Raw genomic sequence first — 27,207 nt, forward strand, 5'->3', positions numbered from 1 at the left:
CATGCTGCTCCCAGCGTAGGGGTGGTGTTGGGCAGGTGATGAGTGGGGCCGGTTCCTTCCAGACATGAGCCAAAGGTCAAAACTTAAAGAACGTAATCGATGACCCTCTGGAGCTCTCTCGGCTCTGCGGAGCTCCGTCAGAGAGCCCATTGGGTTCTGGGTCCCATCTCCTCCTGGATGTCAGGTATGATGGAGGCCACTGGGAGAAGCTTGAGGACCAGGCACAGTACCAGGGTCTGAGCTATAGGAGCCTGATCTTCTGCTCCACCTTCCTATACGCCACTGAGAGACAGGACGATGTGTGTGCTTCCAAATCATGTCCAATCACTTAACGTTACTGCAGGTACCAATTAATAATTAGCAATAATATTCAGAGAGGTGGTGGGACCCTCGACCCATTCAGAATAAACATATTCTGCATTTATATAGGAAACCATCTCTAATAGTCGTGCTGTGTCCGTGTTGATGTTGTCTTGGTGTTGCACTGTGACAGCTCATTACATCAATTTTGCTGCAATTCAGCTTTTTCTTATTTTCAAAATAAATATTGTCATTATTTAGGCCTCAGATTAATAGTCAAGTATTCTATAACATAATGCACACTAAATGACATAAACCCTTGACTTTAACTCTCCACATGCTCCACATGTAATGTATTCCGTCTCTTTGACCTGCTACTGAGGTAATTAACTTATTGGGAGCAGGGGGCAGCGTTCAGAGATCCCTGCAGGAATAAAGTTGAACGTTCCTTAGCGAGACCCTCTGACTCCCAGCACTAAGCCGCTCACCTCTCAGCTTTTTGTGCTCGCCATCCAATTAAATGCAGCAGCTCGTTTCTGCAGCTCAGAGAATCAGAGCAGCCGTACGGTCGTGCTCAGCATGCTTTCCAAATGCTTGACTTCCTCAAATTGTCTCTGAACAATTATGATTACTTATGCAAACGCTCGGCTCTCCTCATTTCGGCGGCGGGTTTTTTCTGTTTGTGCAGCTCTTGCTGACGCACCTGCGTGCATTTACATTAGCTCGTTTATATGTGTCGTTAGTCCTCTTCCTAATCAGTTTACCCTCAGCTGAAGCCGAGCTTGTCCCACCGGAGACAGTCAAAGCTTAATATCATCGTTTGCAGTCTTGCATTTATCTTAGAAATTCAATTAAAACATTGAATAGTCCAAGGACGTCTTTTTCTTTACTTGTTTTAAGCAAATGATCACTATAATGTTCCTCCATGTATAGTTGACTGAGTGCACTGAGGGCAAAAGGCCATAAAACAGCATCCGTGTGTGTGTGTGCGTGTGTGTGTGCGTGTGTGTGTGTGTGAAGCACTAAGCACTATGTTTACTATGTTTACAATGATTTAAAATCCCCTTGGACGCTTCTTTACATCCTCTGCAAATGCTTTTTTCACAGCCAAATCTTTTGCCTTCTTATCGCTCCTCCCACTGCTTCATGTGGTGCCAGTAGTTTCCTGCTCAAAGCTACAAATTCAGTTGATCCTTGGAAACAGTTTGGGAGTTTGGGAACGCCGACGTCGGAGCATCTTTGCTGCTCCAGGATCTCCTCGGGGTGCTGAGCTAATGACGGATGAGGCCTTTGACACGGAGATGCTTGACATGCTCCTCGGGGGCCCGGCTGAAGACTTCCCTAACAAGCGTGCACACACACGCACTCCCAGGGCCGTATTAAATGCAAACTTTGGCACCTTTCCTAATTACTGAGAACATTACTCTGAGCCAAGAGCCTCTTGCTAACCTGGGATGAACTTCCGCAGCACAGCGTCCCTCGAGTATGACATGATATATAAAATGCACAATTCAAATTAGCCAGACAGAGAACAATTACAGAGTAGGGAAGCTCTTGGGGGGGGGTTGAAATCCATCTGTGCTTTCTTTTTTATCAGCTTCTCCTCCACAGATGCAGTGTCCCCCACCACTCTCGTTTATTTCCCCCAGGAACGCTACCATCCCCGGCCGCTCTCCTTTCTGCCTCCTCCCATTTTTTTATTCTTTATCTTCCTGTGGGCTGCACGTGCAGGAGGAATATCTGCTTCTCTATGGTGCGATTTCATTTACGATGCTCCAGAGCAGAGAGGCCTATTAAAACCCTGTTTACAGCCAAGCGGCACCACCGGGGGCCGGGCCGCTGCTTTAACTGCTGCTGGCACAATTTTTATAAGGTCGCATTTTTAGGCCCACAAAGGCGATCATGAATAAACAACATAAGACGACTTCTGTTGTCCTCTCATTAGTTTCTAAATTACACGAATCTCTTTTTGAGATGTCACCTCTTATTTAGCAATTATTTAGTGCCTCAGGCTTTATGGAGTTAAATCCACAATATTCGCCGTTGTTTGGTAAAATGTCGGAAAAAACAGCAAACTCTTGGTCAAAATCTTTTTTTTTTTTCATTTTGAGTAAAAAGGTTTAAATAGGGTGGGAAAAAGCAACAGATTATATTTTCTGCTGCTTATGACACTGATCGATTATAGATTTATTACCCCCATTAATCAACTGGCCGTGTAGCTGTTTTCCATCCGGCCACCGGCTCATTAATGTACTGTACAGCGCTCCGGTTCTGAGGAGAGATCCGTGTAAACTGTTGTGAACTGCTGATTGCATTGCTGGTGGGCTGGGTTAATTATTCCGAGCACAAGAGTCACAGCTTTCCTGAATTAGGCCGGATTAATTGAAAGCGCCATGGCGTGTCTTCGTAAATGGCTGTCAAATCTGCGCCCAGTTTGTGTCATCTCATGTTTCTATCTGTCAGGATCAGCTGCTGCCATCAGCCCCCCATAAAGCTTCTCCATTTTCATGCCTCTTATCAAGCCCTTTCTCCTCACATTATGGCCCAATATATTTGCCAAAAACCTCCATAGTAATGCACTCAGAAAATCAATTATAACTGTGTAACGCCGCGCTCTTCCTCACCCATCTTCACTTTGTTGCTTCCTTCCTCTGTCTCTTTCCATCATCCTGTTTGTGCCACGTCACAGTCATCAAGTGGGCTTTGCGTCTTGTGTTGCCCCCGAGACATCTATTTGGGTTGAGCACCAAATTCAATCTCGGCTGGCGAATCAGTGGTAGCAAAAACCTGTCCATGGGTGCTGTGTGAGAAGGAGCTTCAGCCCTGTTTGGTCAGATAAATCTTAGTAGCTCATCCTTCTCCCTTTTCATCCTGGACCCCCCAGTGGCCCACATTAGAGCCTGCAGATGGCCAAGGTAGATTTAGCAGCTGTAATCCATCAATGTAATGTAGCTTGAGCCGCACGGCCTCGCCACACCTGCAGCCGCTGTTGCCCGGCTCAGCCCGGCCCGCTCCAGGAGGAAGGCTTGACCCGGCATCCTCTGGCCGAGAACAACGCATCTTTTAGTCCCTGTTATCACTGATCAGTCGACAGATGCTGCTTTGACAAGGTCGGCTAATTAGCTTGCTTTTTTAATTAGCTTTCTAGTGTTGCATAAGTAATTTGGGAGCACCGTCTCACGTGTTCTTACGCCAACAAGAAAGAGATTTTTACTGGCAAACATCTGCTGTTGAGTGTCTGTCCTCTCCTTTAAGAGCCTAGAAGGATGCACAGGTTCTGTGACACAGGGGGAAAAGGCACTTGTGCGGACGCTTGATCCCTAGAAGTGTTTCACTCTGCAATATGGAAATATGGAATCCTTAAGAAATGAAGCCTCAGTCAACAGAAAACAGGTGATCTGTCTCAAGGAACGAGGTGGCTGTTCTTCAAGGGCAGATGGAGTTTCATCAGTCGCAATCAGAAATCAAAACTCATTAATTTGGTGGGGCGTGATGTGCTCCATGCATCCTTGTTTCCAGGATTGATGTGATGCTCCTCTTTTAAACAATACAACATTTCAAGCACGCCCCTCTAAAATAAATGGCCCTTTTCCTGCTCGCGGCTGTCTGAGAGGCGCCGCGTGTGATTGGTTCTGTTGAATAAGAAATGATTCTTTCTGCATGTCACCATGGTGTTGTGACCTCTGAAATATCATTATCTACAGAGGAGAGAGGTTAAATTGTCTAATATAGCCTCAATATACAGAGCTGGACACCACAAGTGAGCACAGACTCTGGTTTATTACGCCGATACGTCAAGAAAAGGTTTTGTGCTGCTGGAATAAAGGCAGCATCTCCTGAACATAAAGAGGAACCCAATCACATACTGAAGATTGTCCATGAAATGTGCCCCCCGATGGACCGTCTTTCCAAGTATTGATTGGATGAAACGTATTTTTATTTCACCACTTGTGAACCCTTCAGTAAGTGGATCGTATTATGCAGAGCTTATTATGATGTGCACTTTGCACAGATGTTGTATTATTTAGTGTTGTTTGCACTGACCTGCATCTCCACGCTCCATGTACCAGGCTCAACTCCAGCAAAGGGCAAGAATCAAAAGGCTTTTAATAAGGCAGAAACAGGTCGGCACACAGGAGGTGAAGCAACAAAGGCAAAAGTACAAAATGGGCAGACAGCAGAAGGTCAAACTAACCCTAGACTTTAGATTAGCAAAGGAAACCAAGCTTGGACACCAACGCCGCCACAAGATGAGCCTGCAAGACAAAGACCGGGGCTTAATTCAGAGACAAGGGTGGAGACGATGAGATTATTTCATTCATTTCAATTCATGTTTATTTATATCGCCTCTGTTACAATCAAAATTGCTTCTAGGCCCTTTCCAGAATCCCAGGGCCTGACCCCCCCCCAACAAGAAACAATGGCAAGAAAAACTCTCAATTTATCAGGAAGAAACCTTGAGCAGGACCAGGCTCAAAGAACCACAAAAGAGGGAAACACAGGCAGGATTAGGATTAGGATCATGGTTGGGATCGGAGAAGTCCAGGGAACATGTGGAGAGATTTGTTTTAGGTTTTAAGAAGTAACGGCTTAGTTATCAACCTTCGACCTTAACGCTCCACACTCCAGTCCAGAAGGGGGCAGTAATGCACCTACAAGCTGTTTCCCAACTGCCATAAAATGACAAAAGAAGAAGCAGGAGAAGCCATATAGGATTTGAAGGTAATGAAATGGTGGATAGTTCTGGCGAGAGTGCAGTGAGTAAAGAACAAATATCAATGGCTGGAACATCCAGTCAAGCTCAGAATGAAAGTGGAGCTCATCCAGAGATGAGGAGAAATGGGAGAATGAGACAGTTACATAGGAGGGAAGCCACAGGAGCATCATAGAGGACGTCACAGCACCAATGAGACTTCCAGGATTGTGTATCACACATTTATGGTGCAGAACCATGAAACTGGAACTTTTGGGAAACATGGAACATCTCCTCTTCCCGTGTTCAAGGTACCACTCGGATATTCACACTCAAAGAAACAAGATTCACTTTAGTTTAACAGTTATTGAGGAGAAATCCAGAGGCTGCTGCATTTAGAGCCGTTTTTAGATTTTTCACCATTCTTCCATATTTGCATTTAATCTCTTCATCCACTTTACAACAACTAATACTGTGAAAAGGTTCCAGCATTACCTGGGAATGAATTACCCAACATTCAATTTTAAATTGGAGACAAATAAATTAGAATTCCATTTAAGTTCTGCAAGTGATTTAATTAAAAACTGCAGGCTTTCCTCAGCTCCTTTAGCCCCCAACGTTATCGAAAGGTTTCTGTGTTCAAGCCCAACTTTTGCTGTGAGGGAGGAGACCAACGGATTCTGTTTTATCGGTTGACCGTAGCTTTTATTTATTTAGTTATCTTTGGTCGAGATTGAAGGTATCGATTCAGCGAAGCAGTGGATGCAGGGTTTTCATCCTGCTGGTGAAACCTCACTTGTTCCAGTTTCTATTCTATAACAGTCATTAGAGAGCTCAAGTTTATTCCCAGTCTGTTGCTGTCCGTGACCACGGCGCTCTGCTTGCTGTCTGCTTTCAGGGATGCTCACAGTGGCACCAAAAGGGTTCAACTGTCTGGACCCGGAGAAGAACTGCAACCCCTGTCTGGACGCCGTCAAAGCCTGCAACCTCAACGGCAGCTGCAAGAGGCAGCGTTCCACCTTCATCGGCATCTGCATCAAAGAGGATCCCAACAGGGGAGAAACGTGCAGCAGGAAGCGCTGCCATAAAGCGCTGCGCTCCTTCTTGGATCGCGTGCCTCCCGAGTTCAGCCACCGGCTTCTTTTCTGCCCCTGCCAGACGGAGGGCTGTGCGGAGCGGCGGAGGCAGACCATCGTGCCGGACTGCTCCTACAACGACAAAGACAAACCCAACTGTTTGGAGCTGCGCACGCTCTGCCGCCAGGACTCCCTCTGCAGGTACAGACCCTAACCCTAACCCTCTGCAGGTACAGACCCTAACCTCTGCAGGTACAGACCCTACCCTAACCCTCTGCAGTACAGACCCTAACCTCTGCAGGTACAGACCCTAACCCTAACCCTCTGCAGGTACAGACCCTAACCCTCTGCAGGTACAGACCCTAACCCTAACCCTAACCCTCTGCAGGTACAGACCCTAACCCTAACCCTAACCCTCTGCAGTACAGACCCTAACCCTAACCCTCTGCAGGTACAGACCCTAACCCTAACCCTCTGCAGGTACAGACCCTAACCTCTGCAGGTACAGACCCTAACCCTAACCCTAACCCTCTGCAGGTACAGACCCTAACCCTCTGCAGGTACAGACCCTAACCCTAACCCTCTGCAGGTACAGACCTAACCCTAACCCTAACCCTAACCCTCTGCAGTACAGACCCTAACCCTCTGCAGTACAGACCCTAACCCTAACCTCTGCAGGTACAGACCCTAACCCTCTGCAGGTACAGACCCTAAGCCTCTGCAGGTACAGACCCTAACCCTCTGCAGGTACAGACCCTAACCCTAACCCTAAGCCTCTGCAGGTACAGACCCTAACCCTCTGCAGGTACAGACCCTAACCCTCTGCAGTACAGACCCTAACCCTAACCCTAACCCTCTGCAGGTACAGACCCTAACCCTCTGCAGGTACAGACCCTAACCCTCTGCAGGTACAGACCCTAACCCTAACCCTCTGCAGGTACAGACCCTAACCCTAACCCTCTGCAGGTACAGACCCTAACCCTAACCCTCTGCAGGTACAGACCCTAACCCTAACCCTCTGCAGGTACAGACCCTAACCCTAACCCTAACCCTCTGCAGGTACAGACCCTAACCCTCTGCAGGTACAGACCCTAACCCTCTGCAGGTACAGACCCTAACCCTCTGCAGGTACAGACCCTAACCTAACCCTCTGCAGGTACAGACCCTAACCCTCTGCAGGTACAGACCCTAACCCTCTGCAGGTACAGGGTTGGGTGCTGCTGTTATTGACCTTTAGGATCTATTTAAGGCCCTGTTGCATGAGACATTTGCTGCGTTATTAAGTCCCGATTTGCTGTCAGAATTAAGCTGGGACATTTACGCAGTGAGTGATTCTGGCTCTTCTGGTGCACGTTTCATAAGCAACACGAGCTTAAAGTGCAGCATAAAGTGTTTTAGTCTCCGACCGTAACCGTGTGATCTGAGTCTCGGTGGCGTTTTAGAGAAACGGCCTCTCGCATGGCCGATGAAGATGTAAGCCTAAACGGAACACCGAACGCTCAATTAAACTCAGCACAACATTAGTGGACCTCATTGGCTGCACGAGGCCCCTGTTGGATACGAGCGACTGCCTTCACTTGGCACCCACCCAGCTGTGACATGTTTCCTTGTGTTAGCGGAGCCCAAACAAAGCCGTCGTACAATCCACTAAATCAGCTGTCAACTGCCCGTCCTGACGGCGTCCTGCCACACAGGCAACACGCCAAGCCGAGGATCCGTGTCCATTAGTCTGGTAGAACAAAGATGTGAGATATTTAAATGAGCTTTTAAAAGCTCATTTGTGTGCCTAATGGACTCCGACCGAGTGTCAGACTCACGGAAGCGCAGTGCCAAAAATAACACTAATTATTTGAAGATTATGAGGAAGATTTGTACTGATATTTAACTACTGGAAATTTAAATTACCGGGGGTACAAGCACACAATGGACATTCTGTTGTTGTTGTTCTCTTGACTAATCAGAGATTTGTGTTTGTATGGAATCAAATAGATTTTCTGGTCATGTGACTTTCAAATGACTGCATCTCTCCATGCATAACCACTAATTATGATAATTAAAGGCATGTTGTTTGCACCTGCTAAGCCTGACTGGTAAAACCGAAACTGTTTCTTCATTCCAACAGGGATGAACGTTTGGAAGCGCGATTGCTTGCTGTCCATTTGATGATTGTCCTAATAATTACCTGCTTGCTGCGTGGCTACAGGCTGAGTGGCTTTCCTTGACCTTTAGCCCTCAGGTGTCTGCTGTGCACCTCCTCACTGAGAGAGATGAAATAGAATGTTAAAACTCATTATCTGTGGCTGTGTTATGCCCCACCAAGGTCAACAGCTCGATGAGCAGCACGTGCACACACACATGCACCGTATGGGAGCGCTGACAGTAGCCCAGCAGCTGTCTGGACACTTAGCTCTTCCATTCCTCTGATATTCTGCTCTTTGAGTGGTGCTTTCTGCAGGAGAAAGCCTCCATTAGACACTTCATTGGTCACTGCCGGCTTGACAGTTCGGTGTTTTTTGTTTTTTTTAATCTTTACGAGAGTTCTACACAATCACATCTGTGTGCTCTTCTTCAAGCGTCCTCTGTCTGAGTCGATGTCCTTAGTCTAGTACGTGGTTTCAGACATCCTTCCAGGATGCCCTTGCATCCTAGAACACCTTGAAAATGATTTGATGCGTTTATTTATTGAAACATTGTATTAAGAAACACGTTATGCTTTCAGTTTGGTTGTTGTTTGTCTGTTCTTTGTATAATGTGCAAGTAATTTAGCTAAAAAGGTGACAGAAAGGGTTGTACGATTGTCCCACCTCAGCATCCTTCAGATGAAATGTCCTTGTCTGCCCAACTCTCAGGAGTATTGGGAAGGGAGGATGCTGCTCCAATATGACTGACATGGTCCTAAAATGATCCACGCTTCCCTGCAACCTGGGTGCAAAAGCACTTATATGACATTTGAACATCAAACCGACTGAATAGAATAACATTTAGAGGGAGGATAGAGATTTTAAAGTGAACTGATTGGCAAAAAAATCCCCCTTCACGTGCACTAACCCACCTTTGCCTGATGTTGTTCAGTTCTTTAACTCTTCAGATTCAGTCCTGAAATGTGCAGTTGTTGCATTGAACTGGTGCAGTACACACACCCTAACAAAGTTAGAAGGATCAGGACCCATGTAATGACACACTTAATTGTTGGCTTTAAACAGGACTGGGGGGCAACAGACATAGGCAGGTTCAGAAAGACAAAAGAGCAAAGAGAAAGAAAACATCACCCATTTTTTATGTCAGGCAGGCAGGAAGAAATATCACTTTTTCAATCACTGGCATCAATGTGATAAAAAACTGGGAGAACTTGAGAAAAGACTCTTCCCAAACTTTTCTTGGGAACAGAACTCAAACTCCAATAAAAGCAGGGAGCAGGTTTTCCTCTGCTTTGTTCCGCTCTTTCCGAGATGTGTTGATAAATGCAGGGAGAGATTATTCAACAAGAGGCTTGTGTCCTCAGGGGATGCCTTCCTGGCTCCAAAGAGGGAAAACACAGTAAGTCCAATCCTATTTCATTTTACCAGGGGACAAAATTGGGAGGGGGAGCGAGGGAAGGAGGGAAGGAGGTAGAGATAATGAGACAGAGCGAGAGGAGGAAGAGGGAAGGTGGGATGCAGGATTGATCCGGGCTGGAAAGCTACTGCAGTGGGCTGGAGGTCAGAGAGTTGGTCACATGGCTGCAGCACAAGCGTAACCGCCCGCGACAGCGTCTCGCCATGAAAGGTGTTTGAGAGGTGAATTGATCTAAAAATGTACTTTCGTTTCATATTTTAGCTTTGGAGCAGCCCACAGGCCTCGCTGCAGGCTGTTGAAGATGCTTTCAAATACTTTATTTTTGAGTATTCGGCTGTGAGCACATTTGATGCCAGATTGGCTGCATTTTCACCTTTGGAGACGGTTCCAGGTGGAGCTCGTCGCGCAATCACACGAGAAACACTTTAAACGATTCTTTCAGGCTTGGCTTTGCCGGCACATTGTGCCGGATCCTCCTGCTGCTCCCTGTGGAAACAGTGCTGGACGTACTGTGGAGGTTGGGACGCGGTTGGACAGAACGGGCGGTGGAAACGGAGCCTCGTGCCGCTCTTGCAGTTGTTTTGTTCCAGCATCGCGACTCTTCGTTCGCTCTCCTCTGGGCAACCTTCTCGTGGAGCCAAAGCTTCTGCACGAGGGATCTCTTTAGTCCTCTGAATACAGAGAGACACTATATATGGATTGTTTGAATGTGGTGCTTTGTGTGTGCACGTGCATGCATGTACGCCGGCCGTGAAACTCCCTAAACGTTTCTGTGCTTTACACAGTTCTGGTCCAATGAAGCTGCACCAAAACACATTGAGCCGCGTGTGGGAGCTGTATTGATCGTTTGAGGGATCAATGCAACACTTCCATCTTTGATTTATATCCCCAACCCTCTGGACTCACTGGCTGCCCTTTGATTTGAGTTCCTAGCCCATTGCTTATCAATGTTGCAAGAAGAAAACATACCTGGGCTGCCATTGATCACTGTACAGGTAACTTGACCCATTTATGTTACCAAAGATATACTTTTTCCAACATTCCATCATGGACTTTGTACTAAATCAACAGGAGGAACTTTTGCATCCGACATGTGAAACTGCTTCTGATATCAACCTGAACAATCCTGCATTGTTGCACTCTCTCACTCATATTCACACATACTCTCTTGGCTTGTGTTCAGTACCTCTTACAGCATTCCTTGGGCATGGAAACACGGGGAGCCGGTTCCTGCCTTACACCCTCCCTAAAATGAGCCTCTGAGCCTTGGGAATGTGGAAACAGGCCTCTCAAATGAAGCACTTCATGCAGGAGTAGCAACAGACACACGAGTGCATAATTGCCTCCTCAAGCCAAATCTGCCCGAGGTTCTGGACCTGGGAGAGGAAGACATCTGTGTGTGCGAATAAGGTGTTAGCCAGCTTTTAGTTTTAGATCTATGGTAATAAATGGGGTGAGGTGACACGGGAGTTTTCTCTTCCTCGTCTGTGACAAAACAAGCAAACGTTGGGGGTCTTTTATCCATGAACACGACCTTTGATCTGTCCATCGAGCATTAATAATGCTTAATGCTTCAACGTTAGGCTCAAACGAAGGGCTTTCCATGAAAATGACACCTATTGCAAGGAGACGGGAGAGGGAACGAGGGTGGGAAGAGTGATGGAGCAAAGGCTGGAAAGTTGAATATGTGCTTTTAATTCCGATGCATGGATTAGTACATGGCCATTTACTTTTCAAACCAGAATCTCCTGGGGAGTGGCGCTATGGAACACTGCTGTAATTGCTGTCTAAACCGTATCCTTCCTTTTACAATCCCCTCTTCCAGTGGTAACATCTCAATTATTCATGTAAAACATGATCACCAGGACTTTAGTGGGAATGGTCAATCTGTGGTTTTCCACATCAGTCTAAACCACTCTTTAGCCTCTCGTACTTAAGTAGTCTTGGGAGTGGAGAGAGTCTCAATAGACGTGCACGTGTGTGAAAGGGCGGACTGGAAGAGGCAGAGATGGGAGATGCGTCAAACTAACGTCGGGCTGCATTTACAAGGTGGAGACTCAATATTTGAGTCGCATGTTGGACCGAAGTAAAAGTATTTTGAGAGTTTTGAAAGAAGTTTGAATAGAAAGTGGAATTTCTGCTTCTACTGGCTACATTTCTTCTGAAAGAATTAATACTTTTACACTCAGTCAGTGCAGTTTTAATCTGAGGGAAAAATGATCAAATAATGTCAGTATTATCTAAATTCTAGAAAGATAACTATATTGATCTGAATAAAAATATCGACTTATTCTTTGACAACTCAAACTTGGTTATAAAAGATTCTTTCTAGTTGTGCCTTAAAAATAAAATCCTCAGTTAGTTCAGATTTAGTTTCTTCAATCTCGTCGATTCCTAAACTTTCTTTAATGAGATGTAAATAATGTGGGCAATAATTGCTAATAACGAACTGCGTCGTTTAGGCCTTTTTAGTGACAGCTGATCTTTGTGTTCGTTGCCTGGCAACATGTTCAGGGTTCAGATAACCTTGAATAGTCTCCCAAACTCTAAAGGTGTCTGTGGTGCAGTGGGTTCAGAACCACTGACACAATATTCAGTAGCTGCTTTAAGACACCTGCAGTATGGAAACAAAAAAGCATCATTTCAGTGGGGAGATGGTCTCACCGGCTCTTATTTTCCTGCTCACACACTGATCTCACTCCTGTCGTGGGAGACATCAGGCTGCTCAGTGGCTGCTTTGGCTTTGACTGGACTGAATGTTGCTTCAGGCTGTTGCCGTGTGTCTCTGGCCAGAACTTCGGGGAGCAATACTGTAGCAGCGGCATGGACAGACACCTCTGACTAGAACAACAAAGTGGCCGTTAATTGTGGGAAAAGTGGGAAAAGTGGGAGAGATTCCAGCATTCGGACATATGGACACACGCGTCCAGTCCCGTAGCTGTTGACCAAACACACGTCAGGCTTCTTGGTGGCAGCTCACACACGAGGATGTAATTCTGAATCAGTGGCGGCGGGGCGTTAATGAGAGGTGGGAGAAGAGGAGAAAAGGTGAGAGCGGAAGGCGACGGCAGGGAAATCTTCTGTCCTCCTCGTTTGCTTGGCGTTGGTGCTCATGTGTTGGCCGCCGTTGTGCCTCCGCTATTGTTCCACGTTCTTTAAACGTGAGACACTGAAGCCCAGACTGGGGACTGGTGGAAGCGATAAGAGATGAGAAGCAGGATTTTAGATTGAGCAGAAATTGTGATGAATGTGAGAATGTTGTGGGGCAGAGCATGGACTGCATGAAGACAGGAGACTGCTGTTTAAAGGGTGAAAGGCTACGGTGAGACCTCACGCAGCCTTTCAACACTATTTCCCCCTTTCATGAAGACCAGACTTCCATTCAGATCACCTGAGCTGTCACAGTCTGTCACATGCATAAAGTGCAAGGAATAAGAATCCCTATAAAAGTCCATTCTATTACTGCCATGACAGATGGACAAGCACTCAGTGCTCAGCCCAATCCCTGTGTTTAAGGTGTCAGGCTGGTTGAAAGAAGTCTACCTCAGTGGGAGCTCCCCTGCCACTTCCCCGGAGGCTGAGTGGCTAAAATGACCATAAAACTCCGCTGAGCTGGAAAGCCTGTAATTTCAGCAGCGAGGGGCGCTTTGCTGAGGTATAATGGAACGCCCGTGGAAGCCATTAAATTTGCTGCATCCCTGTTTTGGAACACCATTGTCTGAACACTCAGGACACCCCGCTAAACTTTAAATTACTGTTCTTAAGTCATCATTGTCAGGGAGAGGGGGCAGTTTCTTGAATCTTTTATCTGGGCTGTTCTTAGGGAGCCCGCGCTCACCTTTCCTGGCACGGTGGTGCTTTACCTGTTAGAATCAAAGCCTTAAGGCTGCTCTTAAGGCTGCTCTTAAGGCTGCTTCGGACAGCACATTAGCATTTTCCCTCATTTGTTGCTGAATGTTCGCACTCATCCAGGTCAGAAACTCTGCCTGAACTAGTCGTGAGCAGTTGTTTCCTGGAGTCGGGCTGTGCGTCGCTGCCCTCTGGACTCTGCTCTGACAGCTGCTGCCAATGCTAAGATAACGCCGCCTCTCTGCTCCATCAACGTCTATTGTGCTTTGTGGAGTTACCAGAGGCCAAACTTGGAACAATCCCACCTTCTAAGAGATCCCACCTTCCCTCTCCGTCCTGCCCTTATTCTCTGCCTCAGAGGGATTGTGGGTAAAAATCCTGCTTTCATGCATGAGAGGGTGGATTAGAAGGGCAGGTGTGGAAAACGACTTGTCTTAATTAACAGCGAGACCTGTGCATGTTCTCATCCCTTATCATTAGACCAACTGTGTGTCCCATTTCCCCGAGGGAGACGCGGAGAATCTTCCGGTCATTTGATAGAGAAGTGGATCAAAAGAGAGTCGTGCTAATTAGGCGGGTAAATACGATGCTCAGAACCGGAGAGGGGCACAGGCGGCCCGGTAGAACCTCTGCCTCCCAAACAGCTCCGCTCGTCTTTTCCAGTAGTGAAACGAGAGTAAACACAATTATCTGTAAGTCGGAGCACAAAGTGACTCACAAACTGTGTTATTGCTGCTGACAATGGCAACAATTTAGATGAGACTCGTTAAATCCAACTGGCTCCTAAATTTATGATGAGGTGATGAATAAGGATCGTCTGTTGGGCGTAAACGTGTTCATCTTTACAGTGATGCAGTTCGCTGCTAATCTGGGACTAGAACACCCAGCTGTCATTATGGGATGGAGGCCTGAGAAGATGGCTCCTAATGTGACTCTGACTGTCTCTAAAGAGGAAAATGCTTTGTTGTTGTGCCGGTGGACACACGAAGGTAAAATTTAGGAATGAAGCCTCCAGTTGTGTCTCCACGGTGACGGCTTGATGGGAAAAGATCCCTGACAGGTGACGGCCAACGCCAGAGAGCTGCAAAAATGCTCCGGCACTTTAAGACGTCAAATATTTGCCTCTTCATTTTCCTTTCATGCAAATGAAGCGGACAAAGAAGAGGGGAGTTCTTTCCTGGGAGGTCTCGCATACGTTATGTTGGCGTTGGGAAATGTGTCTGTTAATATTTGCCTGTCGGACGACTTCCTGCTTTTTTAATTCTCCTTGTAACTCGGCTGCTCCGTCACTTCACCTTAATGCAACACGAGCTCCCAGAAGCAGTTTGACATTTCTGAGTCCACCGTGGAGGTTCTGCCGTCACCCTCTGTGATAATGGTGTGGGCAGAATTCGATATATACCGTGTACACACACACACACTCACATATATACAGTACATATGTACAGGAGAATGGAGAATCATATATTTATAAAATTAATGGTTATTAATACGTGTCCTGGGGAAAAAAAATCATTGACATAAATAGTGGTCTTTTCTTTGTACAGCAGCATCACAGAGGTTCCAGAGCAGCGAGTCGTGACCTCCCAGTGACCTCTAGACCCGTGCAGGGTGGTGATCCGTAGTGATCCATCACACTTGTAGTGCTGCCAGGCTCTCTGGTGACCATCGTGATGGACTAAAAAGTGAAGTTATGATCCTGATCTCTTCATACCAAGAGATTAAAGAATCCCGCTGGTTTCCCAAATCCTGCAGCATCATAGGAACTACGTTTGTTTCCTTTAAAGTTTCAGATTGGCTCTCGCCTGGGGAAGAAGTTGCAGGAAGTTGGCGGGACTTTGCCTGGCAACTGGAAAACGGCTCCGCTTTATTTTAACCACGCAACTTTGTTACAATGAATGTGACAGTGATGCATCATTAGCCTTCCCACATCCCCACGATTACGCTCTTTAAAAACAGCAACAAATGGCTTCATATGAGACGGAAAAAAGAAGAGGCCGATTTCAGGGGATAAACATTGTGAAAACCTCCTTTAACATGTGCCTTAAACTGGTCTGGTCAAAGGAAAAATGAGTAAATGATGTCAGAGAGGAAAAGGGAGAGAGAAATATTGAAAATAATGTGTGATCAACTGGGATTCACCGATTTGAAGAGTATAAATGGAGCGAAACGCCACATGCTGCTCCCAACACACCTATTAAGGGGATTAGAAATGGCGGCCATGAGGCTTCCAGGTCAAAGGTCACCAACACACTGAGACAAAAGCTCCTTTTAAAAGAACGAGACGTTGGTCGCTCAGCTCAGTGTGGACGTGCAGTAGATCATCCTCATCCTGTATAAAGACGTGCACTCAGATGTGCACGAGGGTCTCCAGATGTGGCTTTGCTGTTGGTCACAATCGAAGGGGGAAAGATCTGACTGGGGCCCAGTAATGCACGGCCGCGTGTGCACGTGCACGTGCGCGATGTGTCCTGCTGTGCGTCGGGCGCGTGAGTCACCTCCCTTTTCTCTGTTTGTGCTCCGTCTCACGCAGGTCCAGGCTCGCTGATTACACCGAAAACTGCCGCGTGAGTGCGCACACGACCAGCACCTGCCCCAACCAGGACAACCACCAAGCCTGCTTGTCCTCCTACGCCAGACTCATCGGTCAGTGGGCAGAACCCTCTGGGAAAGGGGGAAAGGAGATGGGAGGGAGGGAGGAATCTGCCACGACCTTTTTCTCTAATCTCAGATGATGTGATGATTGTGGACGGCGTGGGAGAAAAGGGCGCCACCTAAAGTTTTATCCTGAGCAGAGAACAGACTCTTTCTGACCCATGTCTTTCAAGCCCCCCCAGCTCAAAGACGAGTTTGCTCGTGATGAGGGAGCGTTTCCGTTATTACAACCCTTAAAGTCTGGATATTTGGTAAATTGGTGAATATCAAGGACGCTGTTGGGGTCCAGCTTGACAAAAGCACATTGGTAATAATGGAAATGTGAATCTATTATGATATTTTTCCCTTGGGGGGGTCACGGACAGGAAGCTGGAGCCTCTCCCAGCTGCATAAGAGCCTCATCACATGTCATGTGGGGGTTCGGGACCTTGCTCAAGGGTATCTTGGCAATGCTCTGAATGCTCCATGTTTGGTTTGCACTGGGGCTAGAACCAAGAACCTTCCGCTCCTCGGCCCAGTCCCCTTCAAACTGAGCTACTGCGCACCAAATTTAAAACAAACATAAAATATTTTGGTTCCACAATTTGAGACTTATTCAGCACACAGACACAAATACGGAGTTTTTATGCATTTGTCTGTTTTTTTGCACATTTGCACTAAAACAGGAGGGTTAGTGCCCATTTCTGCCTCCATCTTCTAATTGTTCGTCTCTAATCGTCCTCCCCAAACAGGGACAGACATGACCCCCAACTATGTGGACAATAGCTTCTCCAACTGGACCATCTCACCCTGGTGCACCTGTGAGGGCAGTGGAAACCAGGAGGAGGAGTGCTACAACTTCCTGCGCTTCTTTACAGAAAACACCTGCTTAAGTGAGTCACCTTTATCCATCGGAGTTTTGTTGACGGCGTTCCCATTTAATGGGCTGCTCGATGGTGAAAATAATGGGATTTGTTTGGGTTCACCATATTGCGAATTTCATTTTTAGGATTAATTACCATCTGTCGTTTGATGCCTGTGGTAAAAGGTAGAATATTGAGCTGGATTCAAAGCTTCAAAGCTACTGAACATTTATGCAAAGACTCAGTCTAGCAGAAGCATCTGGGCAGCTGGTTCTGATTATCAAGCTAGTGAACAGGACATTCTTTTAAACATACACATTTGTGTGCTATTTTCAACAAACGTTTGGTCCGTTTTGGTCAAAAAATGGGACGAACATGGAGACATTTAGCCCAAACTGAGCAATTAGGATAAGTGCTAGGTGTGTGTATTTCTGGCTCCGGCGTTAGCGGGTGGTTGCCATAAACAACAGCATTTAAATGCAGCAGCACTGTTGTGCAGCGCGCTGTGTCGTCAGCACGACGTGACACCATCGCCTGTAACATGTTCTATTGTGCGCAGAATGCTTTCAGACCATTTCAATAGATACTGTAGCTGCGGCACCGTTTTAGCTGAGTGTGCAGGATGAGGGATGAAGACGGTGGCTGAGGAGGCGTCTTGGAAAATACAAAATGCTGCATTTCCTTTCTGCAGTTCAGGGAATAAGCCAATAAACATCTGTGGACTATAGGAACGAACACATGTATGGGGCACAGAATGATGTATGCACAAGCATTCCTGGCTAACAATTGCAACATCTCACAGTAAAGAAGGTCCCTCTTTACATTGGCTGAGAAACCAAATATGAAGGCGAGCTAAATAATCATCCGCAGGTCTGTATTCAGCCTAGCAGACAGGAAACACTCAGGCTGAACGAATATTGGAATTAGTCCCAACATAAGAAGAACATTGGATCCCCTCCTCTACCTGTCAGTGTCTCACTTCTGTCTTATCTTATAATCCATCTGTCCCAGCAGGTAGGACAATGTATGCGCTGACTGGGCTATAGGGAACATTTATCCAGTCATTAACACGTGAATCACTATTGGCACCAGGCTTCATCACTTGCTGGAGCAACTGGGAGCAATAAAACATCCCGAGCGGCGTTCCCTCCTTCAACAAGCCAACTCTTTGATTTATGGCGCTGTTCCTTCAAGGTGTTATCTTTATCCAAATTTGACAAGCCCGTGCTTTGCTTCACACGTCTCCGCAGCTTTTCCCTGTGAGGATCGGCTCTTCCTGATACCGGTGGGGCTTTTCCTTCTCCTGCCTCCATCCCTGTGATCACAGCAGGAACGTGACAGCAGCTTTTGTACATGCTAGCGTCTGTCTCTCCCAGGGCTGTATCAACGGGCTTTCTGGTGGTGTACAAGACTGCGTAGGTGGACAGGGAATGTATAAAATAAAAAGGCTGTGGATCAGGAGTGCAGCACTGTGTGCGTCCGTTCTATTATGTATATGCGTCCAACCACGGGTGGGTTTGTCCTTTGGGCACTTGTGGATAAAATGACATGTTTCCTTTGTTTGAGAGTGTTTTTGAATTTGATCAGCCACATAAATCTATGCAAAGTCATCTCTGTGCGCTGACCTTATAACGAAGGTGGTTGCCAAGCAATTACATGCCTCGCCTTCGCTGGAGCCGAACAAAGAGAAACACGCCTCTTGTTTTAAATGGATGAGCAGTGAAAAGGTGCTCAGCCCCTATTTCACCACATCTAGTGGAGACGCTGACTGCACCAGGATTTATCACATTTTTGCAGAGGCTCACACATGCGCCTCGACACAACAGTAACTCTGCAGCCAGTGCACGCACGAGCGCTCGTGCGTGCACTGGCTGCTCTTCTCCGTCCCAGTTAACTGATTTGCTGCTTTTCAGTCTTTGGCAAATAAATTGGGCTTCGTCAGCTCAAGAGCCACAACATCATCACCGGAGGATAAACGCATAAAAGTTCTTTCTTTTTGAAATGAGCTCATAAGGATGTGAAGCTGAGGATGTGATAAATGGGTCCAACGTATGTCACAATGATTCTATATTCGAGTGCTGTAGCAGGAACACGTCGGCATTTAGGAATAAAGCAGGAGAGGCTTCTACAAACAGCCCAGTTGGGCTTTGATTCATTAGCGGTGCGACTGCTCAGCGTTCAAGGGAATAAATAGTCTTTTCTGTCTCCGATCTTGCCCGGTCCCGCTGCGCCTCGGTTCCCTGGGCGCCAAAGATTGGGCAGAGTACCAGGAAGTTGACTTAGCTGTCTGCCTCGTTAGCGGGCTCCTCCATGAAGAAACGCTGAGAAACAAACGGCTTTGTGTCTCCGTCCCTGCAGGAAACGCCGTCCAGGCCTTCGGTTATGGTGCAGACAACACGCAGAACAAGAACGGGTCTCTTGCAGCCCCCTCTGTGATGGGGAAACCGGGGTCGGACTGGACAACGGCCACCTCGGAACCTGCCTTGGTCACCACGCCAACGGTAACTGCACGGCTGTGCACGGACTCGGTTCCTTGCTTTAGTATTTCCAGCTGCTTCCTGTAAACGTGTTTATAATCTCACCATTACCAGAGCTCCACGCCCTGCATTCACGTGACAGCAGGTTCTATGTTCGTGGCCCATCAGAGGGGCTCGCTACGCTAAGGCAGCTTACGCTACGCCCAAGATGGCGACATTTGCACCAGATGCAGCGTTTGTCTCCAACACAAAGAAGTGGGAGATTGGGCTTTTAATCTGGATTAGGATGGAATGTTCCGTGTTCCCTGCTGAGTGCATCTCCTCTGATGTCTGCCGTTAACTCGTCTGGTTCACCGTCTGAACCAACAGAACCGCCCGTTAGCGGCGCTGCAGCATCGAAACGTTGCCGTTTTTTTTCTGATTCATCGGGAGACCTTCTGACGAGCTGGGCTGTGTTGGACTCAGTAGAACTGCTGATATCATCATTACGTTTGATACTTTTAATTACTGCTGCTGCAGAACTGACACGTCCGTCACAGCTCGCCGCGATGCCGCCGCCACGTCGAGACGGTCGTCCTGCAGAAATCTGTGAAGAGAAACCATAAAAATGGAGAAAAGAATCGGTGGTAATAAAGGGTCTCGTGTTTGGGACGGGAGGGCGAGAGGACGGGGGGGGCGAGAGGACGGGGGGGGGGGGCGAGAGGACGGGGGGGGCTCTCAGAACACGTCAGTACTGATGAGCTGCTCTGCGGCCGTGGTGTTTAATTTATTGTAAAAATGGTAATTAGGAAACAATAAGATGTGTGATTAGTCAAGCATGAAGTTTCTAATTAGAGAGGAAGCTGCTGGGGACATTTTGGGGGGTTCTGCGTCTGTAGCTGGAAATAAAACTTGTCAAAGTTCCGGGGCAGGTGAACTAAGAGGGTGATGTTATAGATTAGTATCGACAGTACAGACAGTACAGACAGTACAGACAGTACAGACAGTATAAACAGTACAGACAGTACAGACAGAACAGACAGTACAGACAGTATAAACAGTACAGACAGTACAGACAGCTCAGACAGTTCAGACAGTACAGACAGCTCAGACAGTATAAACAGTACAGACAGTTCAGACAGTACAGACAGCTCAGACAGTATAAACAGTACAGACAGCTCAGACAGTTCAGACAGTACAGACAGCTCAGACAGTATAGACACTATAGACAGTATAAACAGTACAGACAGTACAGACAGTACAGACAGTACAGACAGTACAGACCGATGCTGACGGACAATCAATCATTTATTAGTTGGGGAGACGAGAAACTGATCAGATCCAAATTTAGGTTTGTCTGTAGTCTATCGATAGTGTGTGTGTGTGTGTCTGTGTGTGTGTTGTGTATCTGTGTGTGTGTATCTGTGTGTGTATCTGTGTGTGTGTATCTGTGTGTGTGTGTGCGCGTGCTGCACCCAGAGATCTGGACTGGTGTCAACAGGCTGCTGACACACACCACTGCCTTTGCTAATTAATTGGCTTCTCCTGAATATGTTTGGCTCCTCGTCAGCAGCGACACAGGTTTGGGGGGTTTAAAGTTTTACATTTTTGGCCTTTTCTGACAACAACTCTGTGATTTCTGATGTACACACACGAGGACTGCAACACACACACATGAGGACTGCAACACACACACACGATGGGGGGGGGGGGGGGTTTCATGATGAGCCTCACTGTTGCTGCCTGGACTGAAACGAGTCCCTTTGCAATTTGAGCGATGCTACTTTAACTTGGAGGCAAATGGTTGAGCAACAAGAATCCCAGGAAATTGCAAAGGTGTTCAAAATGAGAGCGGTGTTCTAGAAGAGCTCATAATGTACCACGGACCGTGGGACTGATGTCTTCTAACGGCTCTCTTATCATGTGACACTGGGGGCAAGAGCTTTCTGCCATATATATAACAACATCCTGTACCTATAACATATGAATGTACCGGTATGTCTTAGAAAATAGAGGGAGAAAGTCCTGACAGTTGCTGTTTGGCTCAGTTTTATCTGTATATTTTAAATAACGTCTGTAATAAAAGTTTAAAACCTGTTAAAGGAGTTGCTAGAATGGCTAAAACTTGTTTAGGAAACAGATGCTAGCACGTGCTAGCACATGCTAAGCAGCGCTGGTTTAAATAAATCCACCATTTGGGGCTCCAGACGCTCATGCGAGTGCTTTGGGGGTGATACGTCTCGCTCTGCTCTGGCTTCCTGACTCTCTCCTCTGACCCCGTCCTTCATCACCTCCCTCCTGTCTCCTCTTCTCCATCATCAAATGGCAAAAACAAGAGCGTAGCACGGCGGCGCCTTCTCACGTCTCACCTTTCTCTGCCTGTTTTCTTTTATCTGCGCAGTTTCCTGAACCGAGAGGAAGTGGCCTGGGCAAGACCGGGGGTCTGTCAGAAGATCACGCTGTGTGTCTGGGCGCCAACCTCTGGGCTCTGGTCGCCGGCCTGGCGTCGGCGCTGCTCACGGCTCAGCAGGCCTCATAGACGTGCCAGGAGGGAGAAAGGAGGTCACCCGCCCACACGCTGACCCCAAAGCAGAAGGTGTTATTTACCAGACTGATATGAAGACGACTGAATCTCTGGGATATGAAAGACATCTGTGAATGAAGAAAAACAAAAGGAAAAAGAAAACAAAGAGGTGGAGGACAAAAAAATCCAAAATTCATATTTGTGAATTTGTTGTTTATTCGGTGTATCGTTGGGACGGACTGTGACCAGCACCTGAAGGAGGTCTGGGAAGAAGGAAAGCTGGTGTCTGGGAGGGCGGTGCAGCGACCTGGAGGAACCAAGCCCGTGGTGTCAGGGACTCGTGAGCTCTCACAGGCAGAGAGGGATGAACAACACAATCAAAGGAAGACAGGAAATAGAAAGAGTGCGAGGTAAATGGGGCGAGGGGGCAGTTTTCTGCTGTCAGTCACATTTCTTTGGTCTCCGATTGGTTCTCGACTTCATCTTCTTTCAGATCAACTTCAGGGACGGTGATGTTGCGTCCCTCACTGTAACCTCTGACCTGTAAAGCCTATCAGTGTTCTAAGTGTTGCTATAGTATCAGTGGCCATAATCCAGCTACCCCACAGCTCTGATTCACTGCTGCACTCTTCCAGAAGGTGGCGCTGTTGTTGTTTATGCGTTGGTGAACGCCACGAGTCCACCGGCATCTGTGTATATTTCTGTCTCTGTATATGTAGATATATACACGCATATAAAGCAATCCTTTCCATCCATTCAACTGAATGCCATGAATGGACATTTGTGTACCCTTAACGAGACTCTGTATTGATTAGTGGTACTAACGGGGGCCTTCATTAACTGTGTTTCTATTTGTCTGTCGAGGTTCGATCACATGAATGTAAAGAGGGACGATTAAACAACTCAAACTGCTCGGGAAGCCATAACTGTGTGTAACTGTCTCACGGTTCTTACGGCGTGTGTGTGTGTGTGTGTGTGTGTGCGTGTGTGTGTGTGTGTGTGTGTGTGTGTGTCTCACCATGGTGGGAGTTCGTCCTGCCCCTCATCAGCCGGGGGCGGTGATGCATTGTGTAATTAGGGCAAAGTTTGGGTCTGCAGAGGATATCGTTGTTTTTCATAAAATAAAAGGCGACCGTAGCATTAAAGGAAAGGAAAGTTAAGCAACTGCATTTGAATCGTGGCTCTCGTCAAAAGCAGGAACGCGGAGGCGGGAGAGTCCAAAGCTCCTTTAAATGGACGCTAAGATTGATGCTGCTGACACGTCCGCTCACTCCGCTGCCCAAAGCTAATAAAGTTAGCCAGGCTGCTCGTTAACATGGAAGCACAGGGGTCCCGGCCCAGGCGTCGCTTTAGACGTTCCAAGTTGCTCAAACAGAAAAGGGATCCGGCTGAAGTACTCCCCCCACGGATGCCGCTGCCGTCAGGCTGCCTTTCCGGATTCTGTCTTTTACTCAGAAAAAGCGTTGACCTTTTGGACGGGCGGCGGAGGAGACGCGAGCGCTCCATACGTTCGCTTTCCTTTTGAACCAACTGGAAAATCTCCAGCAGGCAGATTTCCAAGGCGAAGTCTGCAGCCAGGCAGAAGTCGGCTAATAAAATGAAGTCATCTAAAATATTTAGGGACAAAAACAGGCTTCCTCTTGTCCTTTTACCTTATTTTGTCCATCGTTTTCCTACTTCCTGTCAGCTTATAGCGCTTCTTACGCGGTGGCTCACCTGCAAATATGAGATTTTTTTACTGCAGGTTTATTCCCTGATTCTTAGAACCACCAGCGTTTCCACCAATGTTTTTACCTTCAGGCGGAATCTGGAGCGGAATGAGAGGCCGCGCACACGCCGACACGGTGGCGTCAGCAGCTCGCTACAGCCCGCGAGGACAGCAGCTAGCGTAAAGGCTATATTGGCGAGTATCGAGGACGGGGGAGGACAGGAGGTCACTATCGTGTGACCTCCTGCTATTGCGTCCGATCATAACGAAAGGTCCGTTTCAGGATGTTTTTCCTTCCTGGGCACTCGTCTCCGATGAACCCCTGGAAAGGCGAAGCGCTTCATGTGTTAAATCCCGGTGAATCAATATGGATGTGTTATTTGAGCGCATCAGTTGAGCCCCGGATCTTTTAAAATCTGACATGACTTCAGACGAAATAATAAAAGCTAGTCTGTCCTGAAGCGCTCTCCCACTCTGGAATGTGAGACTACATCAAAGTCGGACCTAAAGCCAGGCATCACTGAGTCTAAATCAAACACTTCGGCTCGATCCGTGTGTTTACTAAAGTTTGGGGGGGGGGGGGGTCTGTGGAATTAAAACAGTTTGTGCACGTGCAGCATCAACGGTGCACGTTAAGCTGAGGTTTGAGAATCCAATAAGGAAAAAGGGCCTGAACAGCAGCAGAGGCAGCGATGCATCAGGTGCATCACGCTGCCAGACGTCTGCAGCCCCCAGAACTCTTTAATGTAATCGGGCCGTAATGGAGCTCCGGGCCCTGCTGGTGCTGCAGCACAGACGCAGGCTCCCCCCTCAGAACCATCGGTCACCGACCCGTCGCTCTCACGCGCAGCTTGACATCCGTGAGCGTGTCTGACAGGAGCGCAGCGTCGCTACCTGCAGCCACTTACACCTCTGGGTTTTATATTGTGCCTGAATAATTTAGGAGCCTGTGGCGTCCGTCCAGCAGGATTATTACTGGGAGAAAACCCACTTCAGCACTCGCGCCCGGCTGATAACGAGTCTGTTGACGTCTCTGGGTCACATGTTGTGCAAAGATGCCGACAGGCCGAGCGTTTAACGGCTCCTTTTCATTCCTCTGTTACGTCCCTCAAACGGGAATCGAGGGTTTGGAATCTGTGCAGTTTCTCTCCGTTTGTGCTTCCTGGTTTAAAAACCATTCCAGAACTGCAGACTTGGCTAAATGAGGCAGATTCAAAATTCAAATGTCCTGATCAACATTGGCAGCAGTGTGGGTGAAAGAGGCCACAGCTCAGCAGATATTGCAGCTCAACAGCGTTGACACAGCTTCCACTTTGGAAACGTATCGGATTTTTACATTTAAATCAAAGCGGAGAGAAAAAAAACCCAGTTACTGCATCATAATCAAATATAACAGCGTTACTGCGTTACCGTGTGAGTGAGGACGCTGGGGGGGGGGGGGGGGGGGGGGGGGGGGGGGGGCACGGAGCCTTTTATTCCTACATTTGCTTGTTTAGCTAAAGGAATCCTGGTGCGTCCAGCTTGTTTTTCCACTTTCCAGACAGGAAGAGGCAAAAAGCAGAGGGGGTTTATTCCAGAATAAGAAAGCAGCAGGTAGCAGCACATTTCACAGCTGATTAATGAGTCAGTGGGATGATGTCTCTTATCAACACGCTGCACATGGCGGCGAGAGAAGAAAGGTTTTCTGTAGCGAGCAGCGCTCCAATCACAGACGGCTCCCGGTGCCATCCCAGCATTCCTTTCTGTGCTCCCCCACCTGCTCTTTGGGTTTTCATCTCCGCTCCTGCAGTTGTTGCTGATGGTGCGCGGGTGTTGTCTGAGCAGCACTATGAGAGATGCCTCTGTGTGTCGGGGGATCACCACAGGTGACGTCACGCCTCGTAACACGGCTCATGTCGTCACGCCACAGCGAAATAACGCAGCTCTCTGGGAGACGGCCAAGTTCAGTTTCACGTTGGGAAGACCGATACGTTTTTGATGATATGGGAAGAGGTGGGCGACGTGCCCTTTCTGTCATGTGATATCAGCTCAGAAATGATGGTTCTGTCACTCGCAGGGCAGAAACAACCGCCGGCGTGTGTGTCTGAAAATAGGAACTCAGCGAGGCAGAAACAGAAGAGCAGCAGGAAAACAGTGAAATCATAGACTGGTCATCTTGTTGTGGATGCTGTGTGTCTGTGAGGGAGGTTGTTGAGTGTAATCGCGCTAATATTGCCGATAATGAGGCATCTCCATTAACAGGAAGTCAATTAATGACTTGTAATTGTAGCTTTGAACAGGGAATTTTAGGGGATGTGTCGTGATTTCAGTTCAGCTGATGATGGAGAGGCCCAACGGCATGGACGGAGTCCATATGGTGTCTGTTGTGAGTCTGAGGTGTGTGTTGTTGTGTGTCGTTGTGTGGTTCCCTGACGCACAACAACAGAGAGACCATTCGAAGTGTTAGATAGTAATTTATAACTGGTTGTAACATCATTTCTGAAATCATTACCTGTGTGAGCTGTATGAGGTATTTATGTATTAAATCTCATACATTTAAAAAAGTTATTCAAATATGAACTTAAAAATTGACACGCACGAAGCGTTGAAGCGCCTCGGAGCGTCTAGAAATGATTTTCTTCATTTTTTGATGAAGAGGTCCGAAGCGCCTGGGAAAGAACCACATTTCAAAAGCCTTTTTTCCCAGTAATGTCTTTGAAAACAGGTGGAGGAGTTCCAGCCGCCGTTGCTGCTATACTGTGAAATGGTCTCCGCCTGGGGCAGTCAATACAGCAGGTAGGGAGCTGTGCCGACGTCACATGACCACCCATGTTGCACTTTTCTACAGAAAACGCTAAAGTGGCGGCAACCCAATAGAACTAGAAGACCAGAACATTCCAGATTTTTAACCAGTGATAGATCAACCTTAATGATTCTGAGGAATCACCAGGTGCAATAAATATATATATAAATATATATATAAGATCCAGACTGATAAGATGGCGGTGGCCAACCAGCCTGACATCATGATGGTGGATAAACACCAGGAGACAGTGGTGGTGATGGATGTAGCAACCCCGAGTGAGAGCAACATCAGGAAGAAGGAACACGAGAAGCTGGAGAAGTACCGAGGGCTGAAGGAGGAGATAGAGAGAATGTGGGGCATGAAGGCAACAGTGGTCCCAGTGGTGCTCAGGACACTAGGGGCAGTAACCCCCCCCCAACCTGAGTAGATGCTCCAACAGGTACCAGGAACCACACCAGAGGTCTGTCCAGAAGAGCACAGTCCAGGAACAGCTGAGGTCCTGGTCAGAACCCTCAGACCCCCAGGCCTCTGGTAGAGGACCCGAGTCTGGAGGAGGGAGGCACCGCCCAGGAGGGCGAGGGAGAGATTATCTTTTTTATATAAAACCATTTACTTTAAAAGAACATCCAGAAAAGAAACAACTATAAGCCAAATCCTCCCAGCATGCTTTTAGCTTGCTTGTTTCTCCGTGCACGCTACCAGGAGCATGCTAATGTCGGAAAGATCTGGAATCCTGTTCTATTGGAAAAACGACAATAAGGGCT

The 27,207-nt window shown here is 47.4% G+C and overlaps 1 protein-coding gene across 1 annotated transcript in view; it reads left to right on the plus strand.

Moving 5' to 3' along the window:
- LOC130525954 (GDNF family receptor alpha-2-like) overlaps nt 1-22,876 on the plus strand; it is a 33,479-nt gene extending 10,603 nt beyond the window's left edge. The window contains exons 4-8 of the mRNA XM_057033271.1: nt 5,892-6,270; nt 16,007-16,119; nt 16,860-17,000; nt 19,329-19,471; nt 21,828-22,876. Coding sequence (XP_056889251.1) covers nt 5,892-6,270; nt 16,007-16,119; nt 16,860-17,000; nt 19,329-19,471; nt 21,828-21,965 — 914 coding nt within the window. The 3' untranslated portion in view covers nt 21,966-22,876. The remainder of the gene's footprint in view (nt 1-5,891; nt 6,271-16,006; nt 16,120-16,859; nt 17,001-19,328; nt 19,472-21,827) is intronic.
- Nucleotides 22,877-27,207: the final 4,331 nt, after the last annotated feature.

The sequence above is a fragment of the Takifugu flavidus genome, chromosome 5, assembly GCF_003711565.1.
Source record: "Takifugu flavidus isolate HTHZ2018 chromosome 5, ASM371156v2, whole genome shotgun sequence".
Taxonomy (NCBI): domain Eukaryota; kingdom Metazoa; phylum Chordata; class Actinopteri; order Tetraodontiformes; family Tetraodontidae; genus Takifugu; species Takifugu flavidus.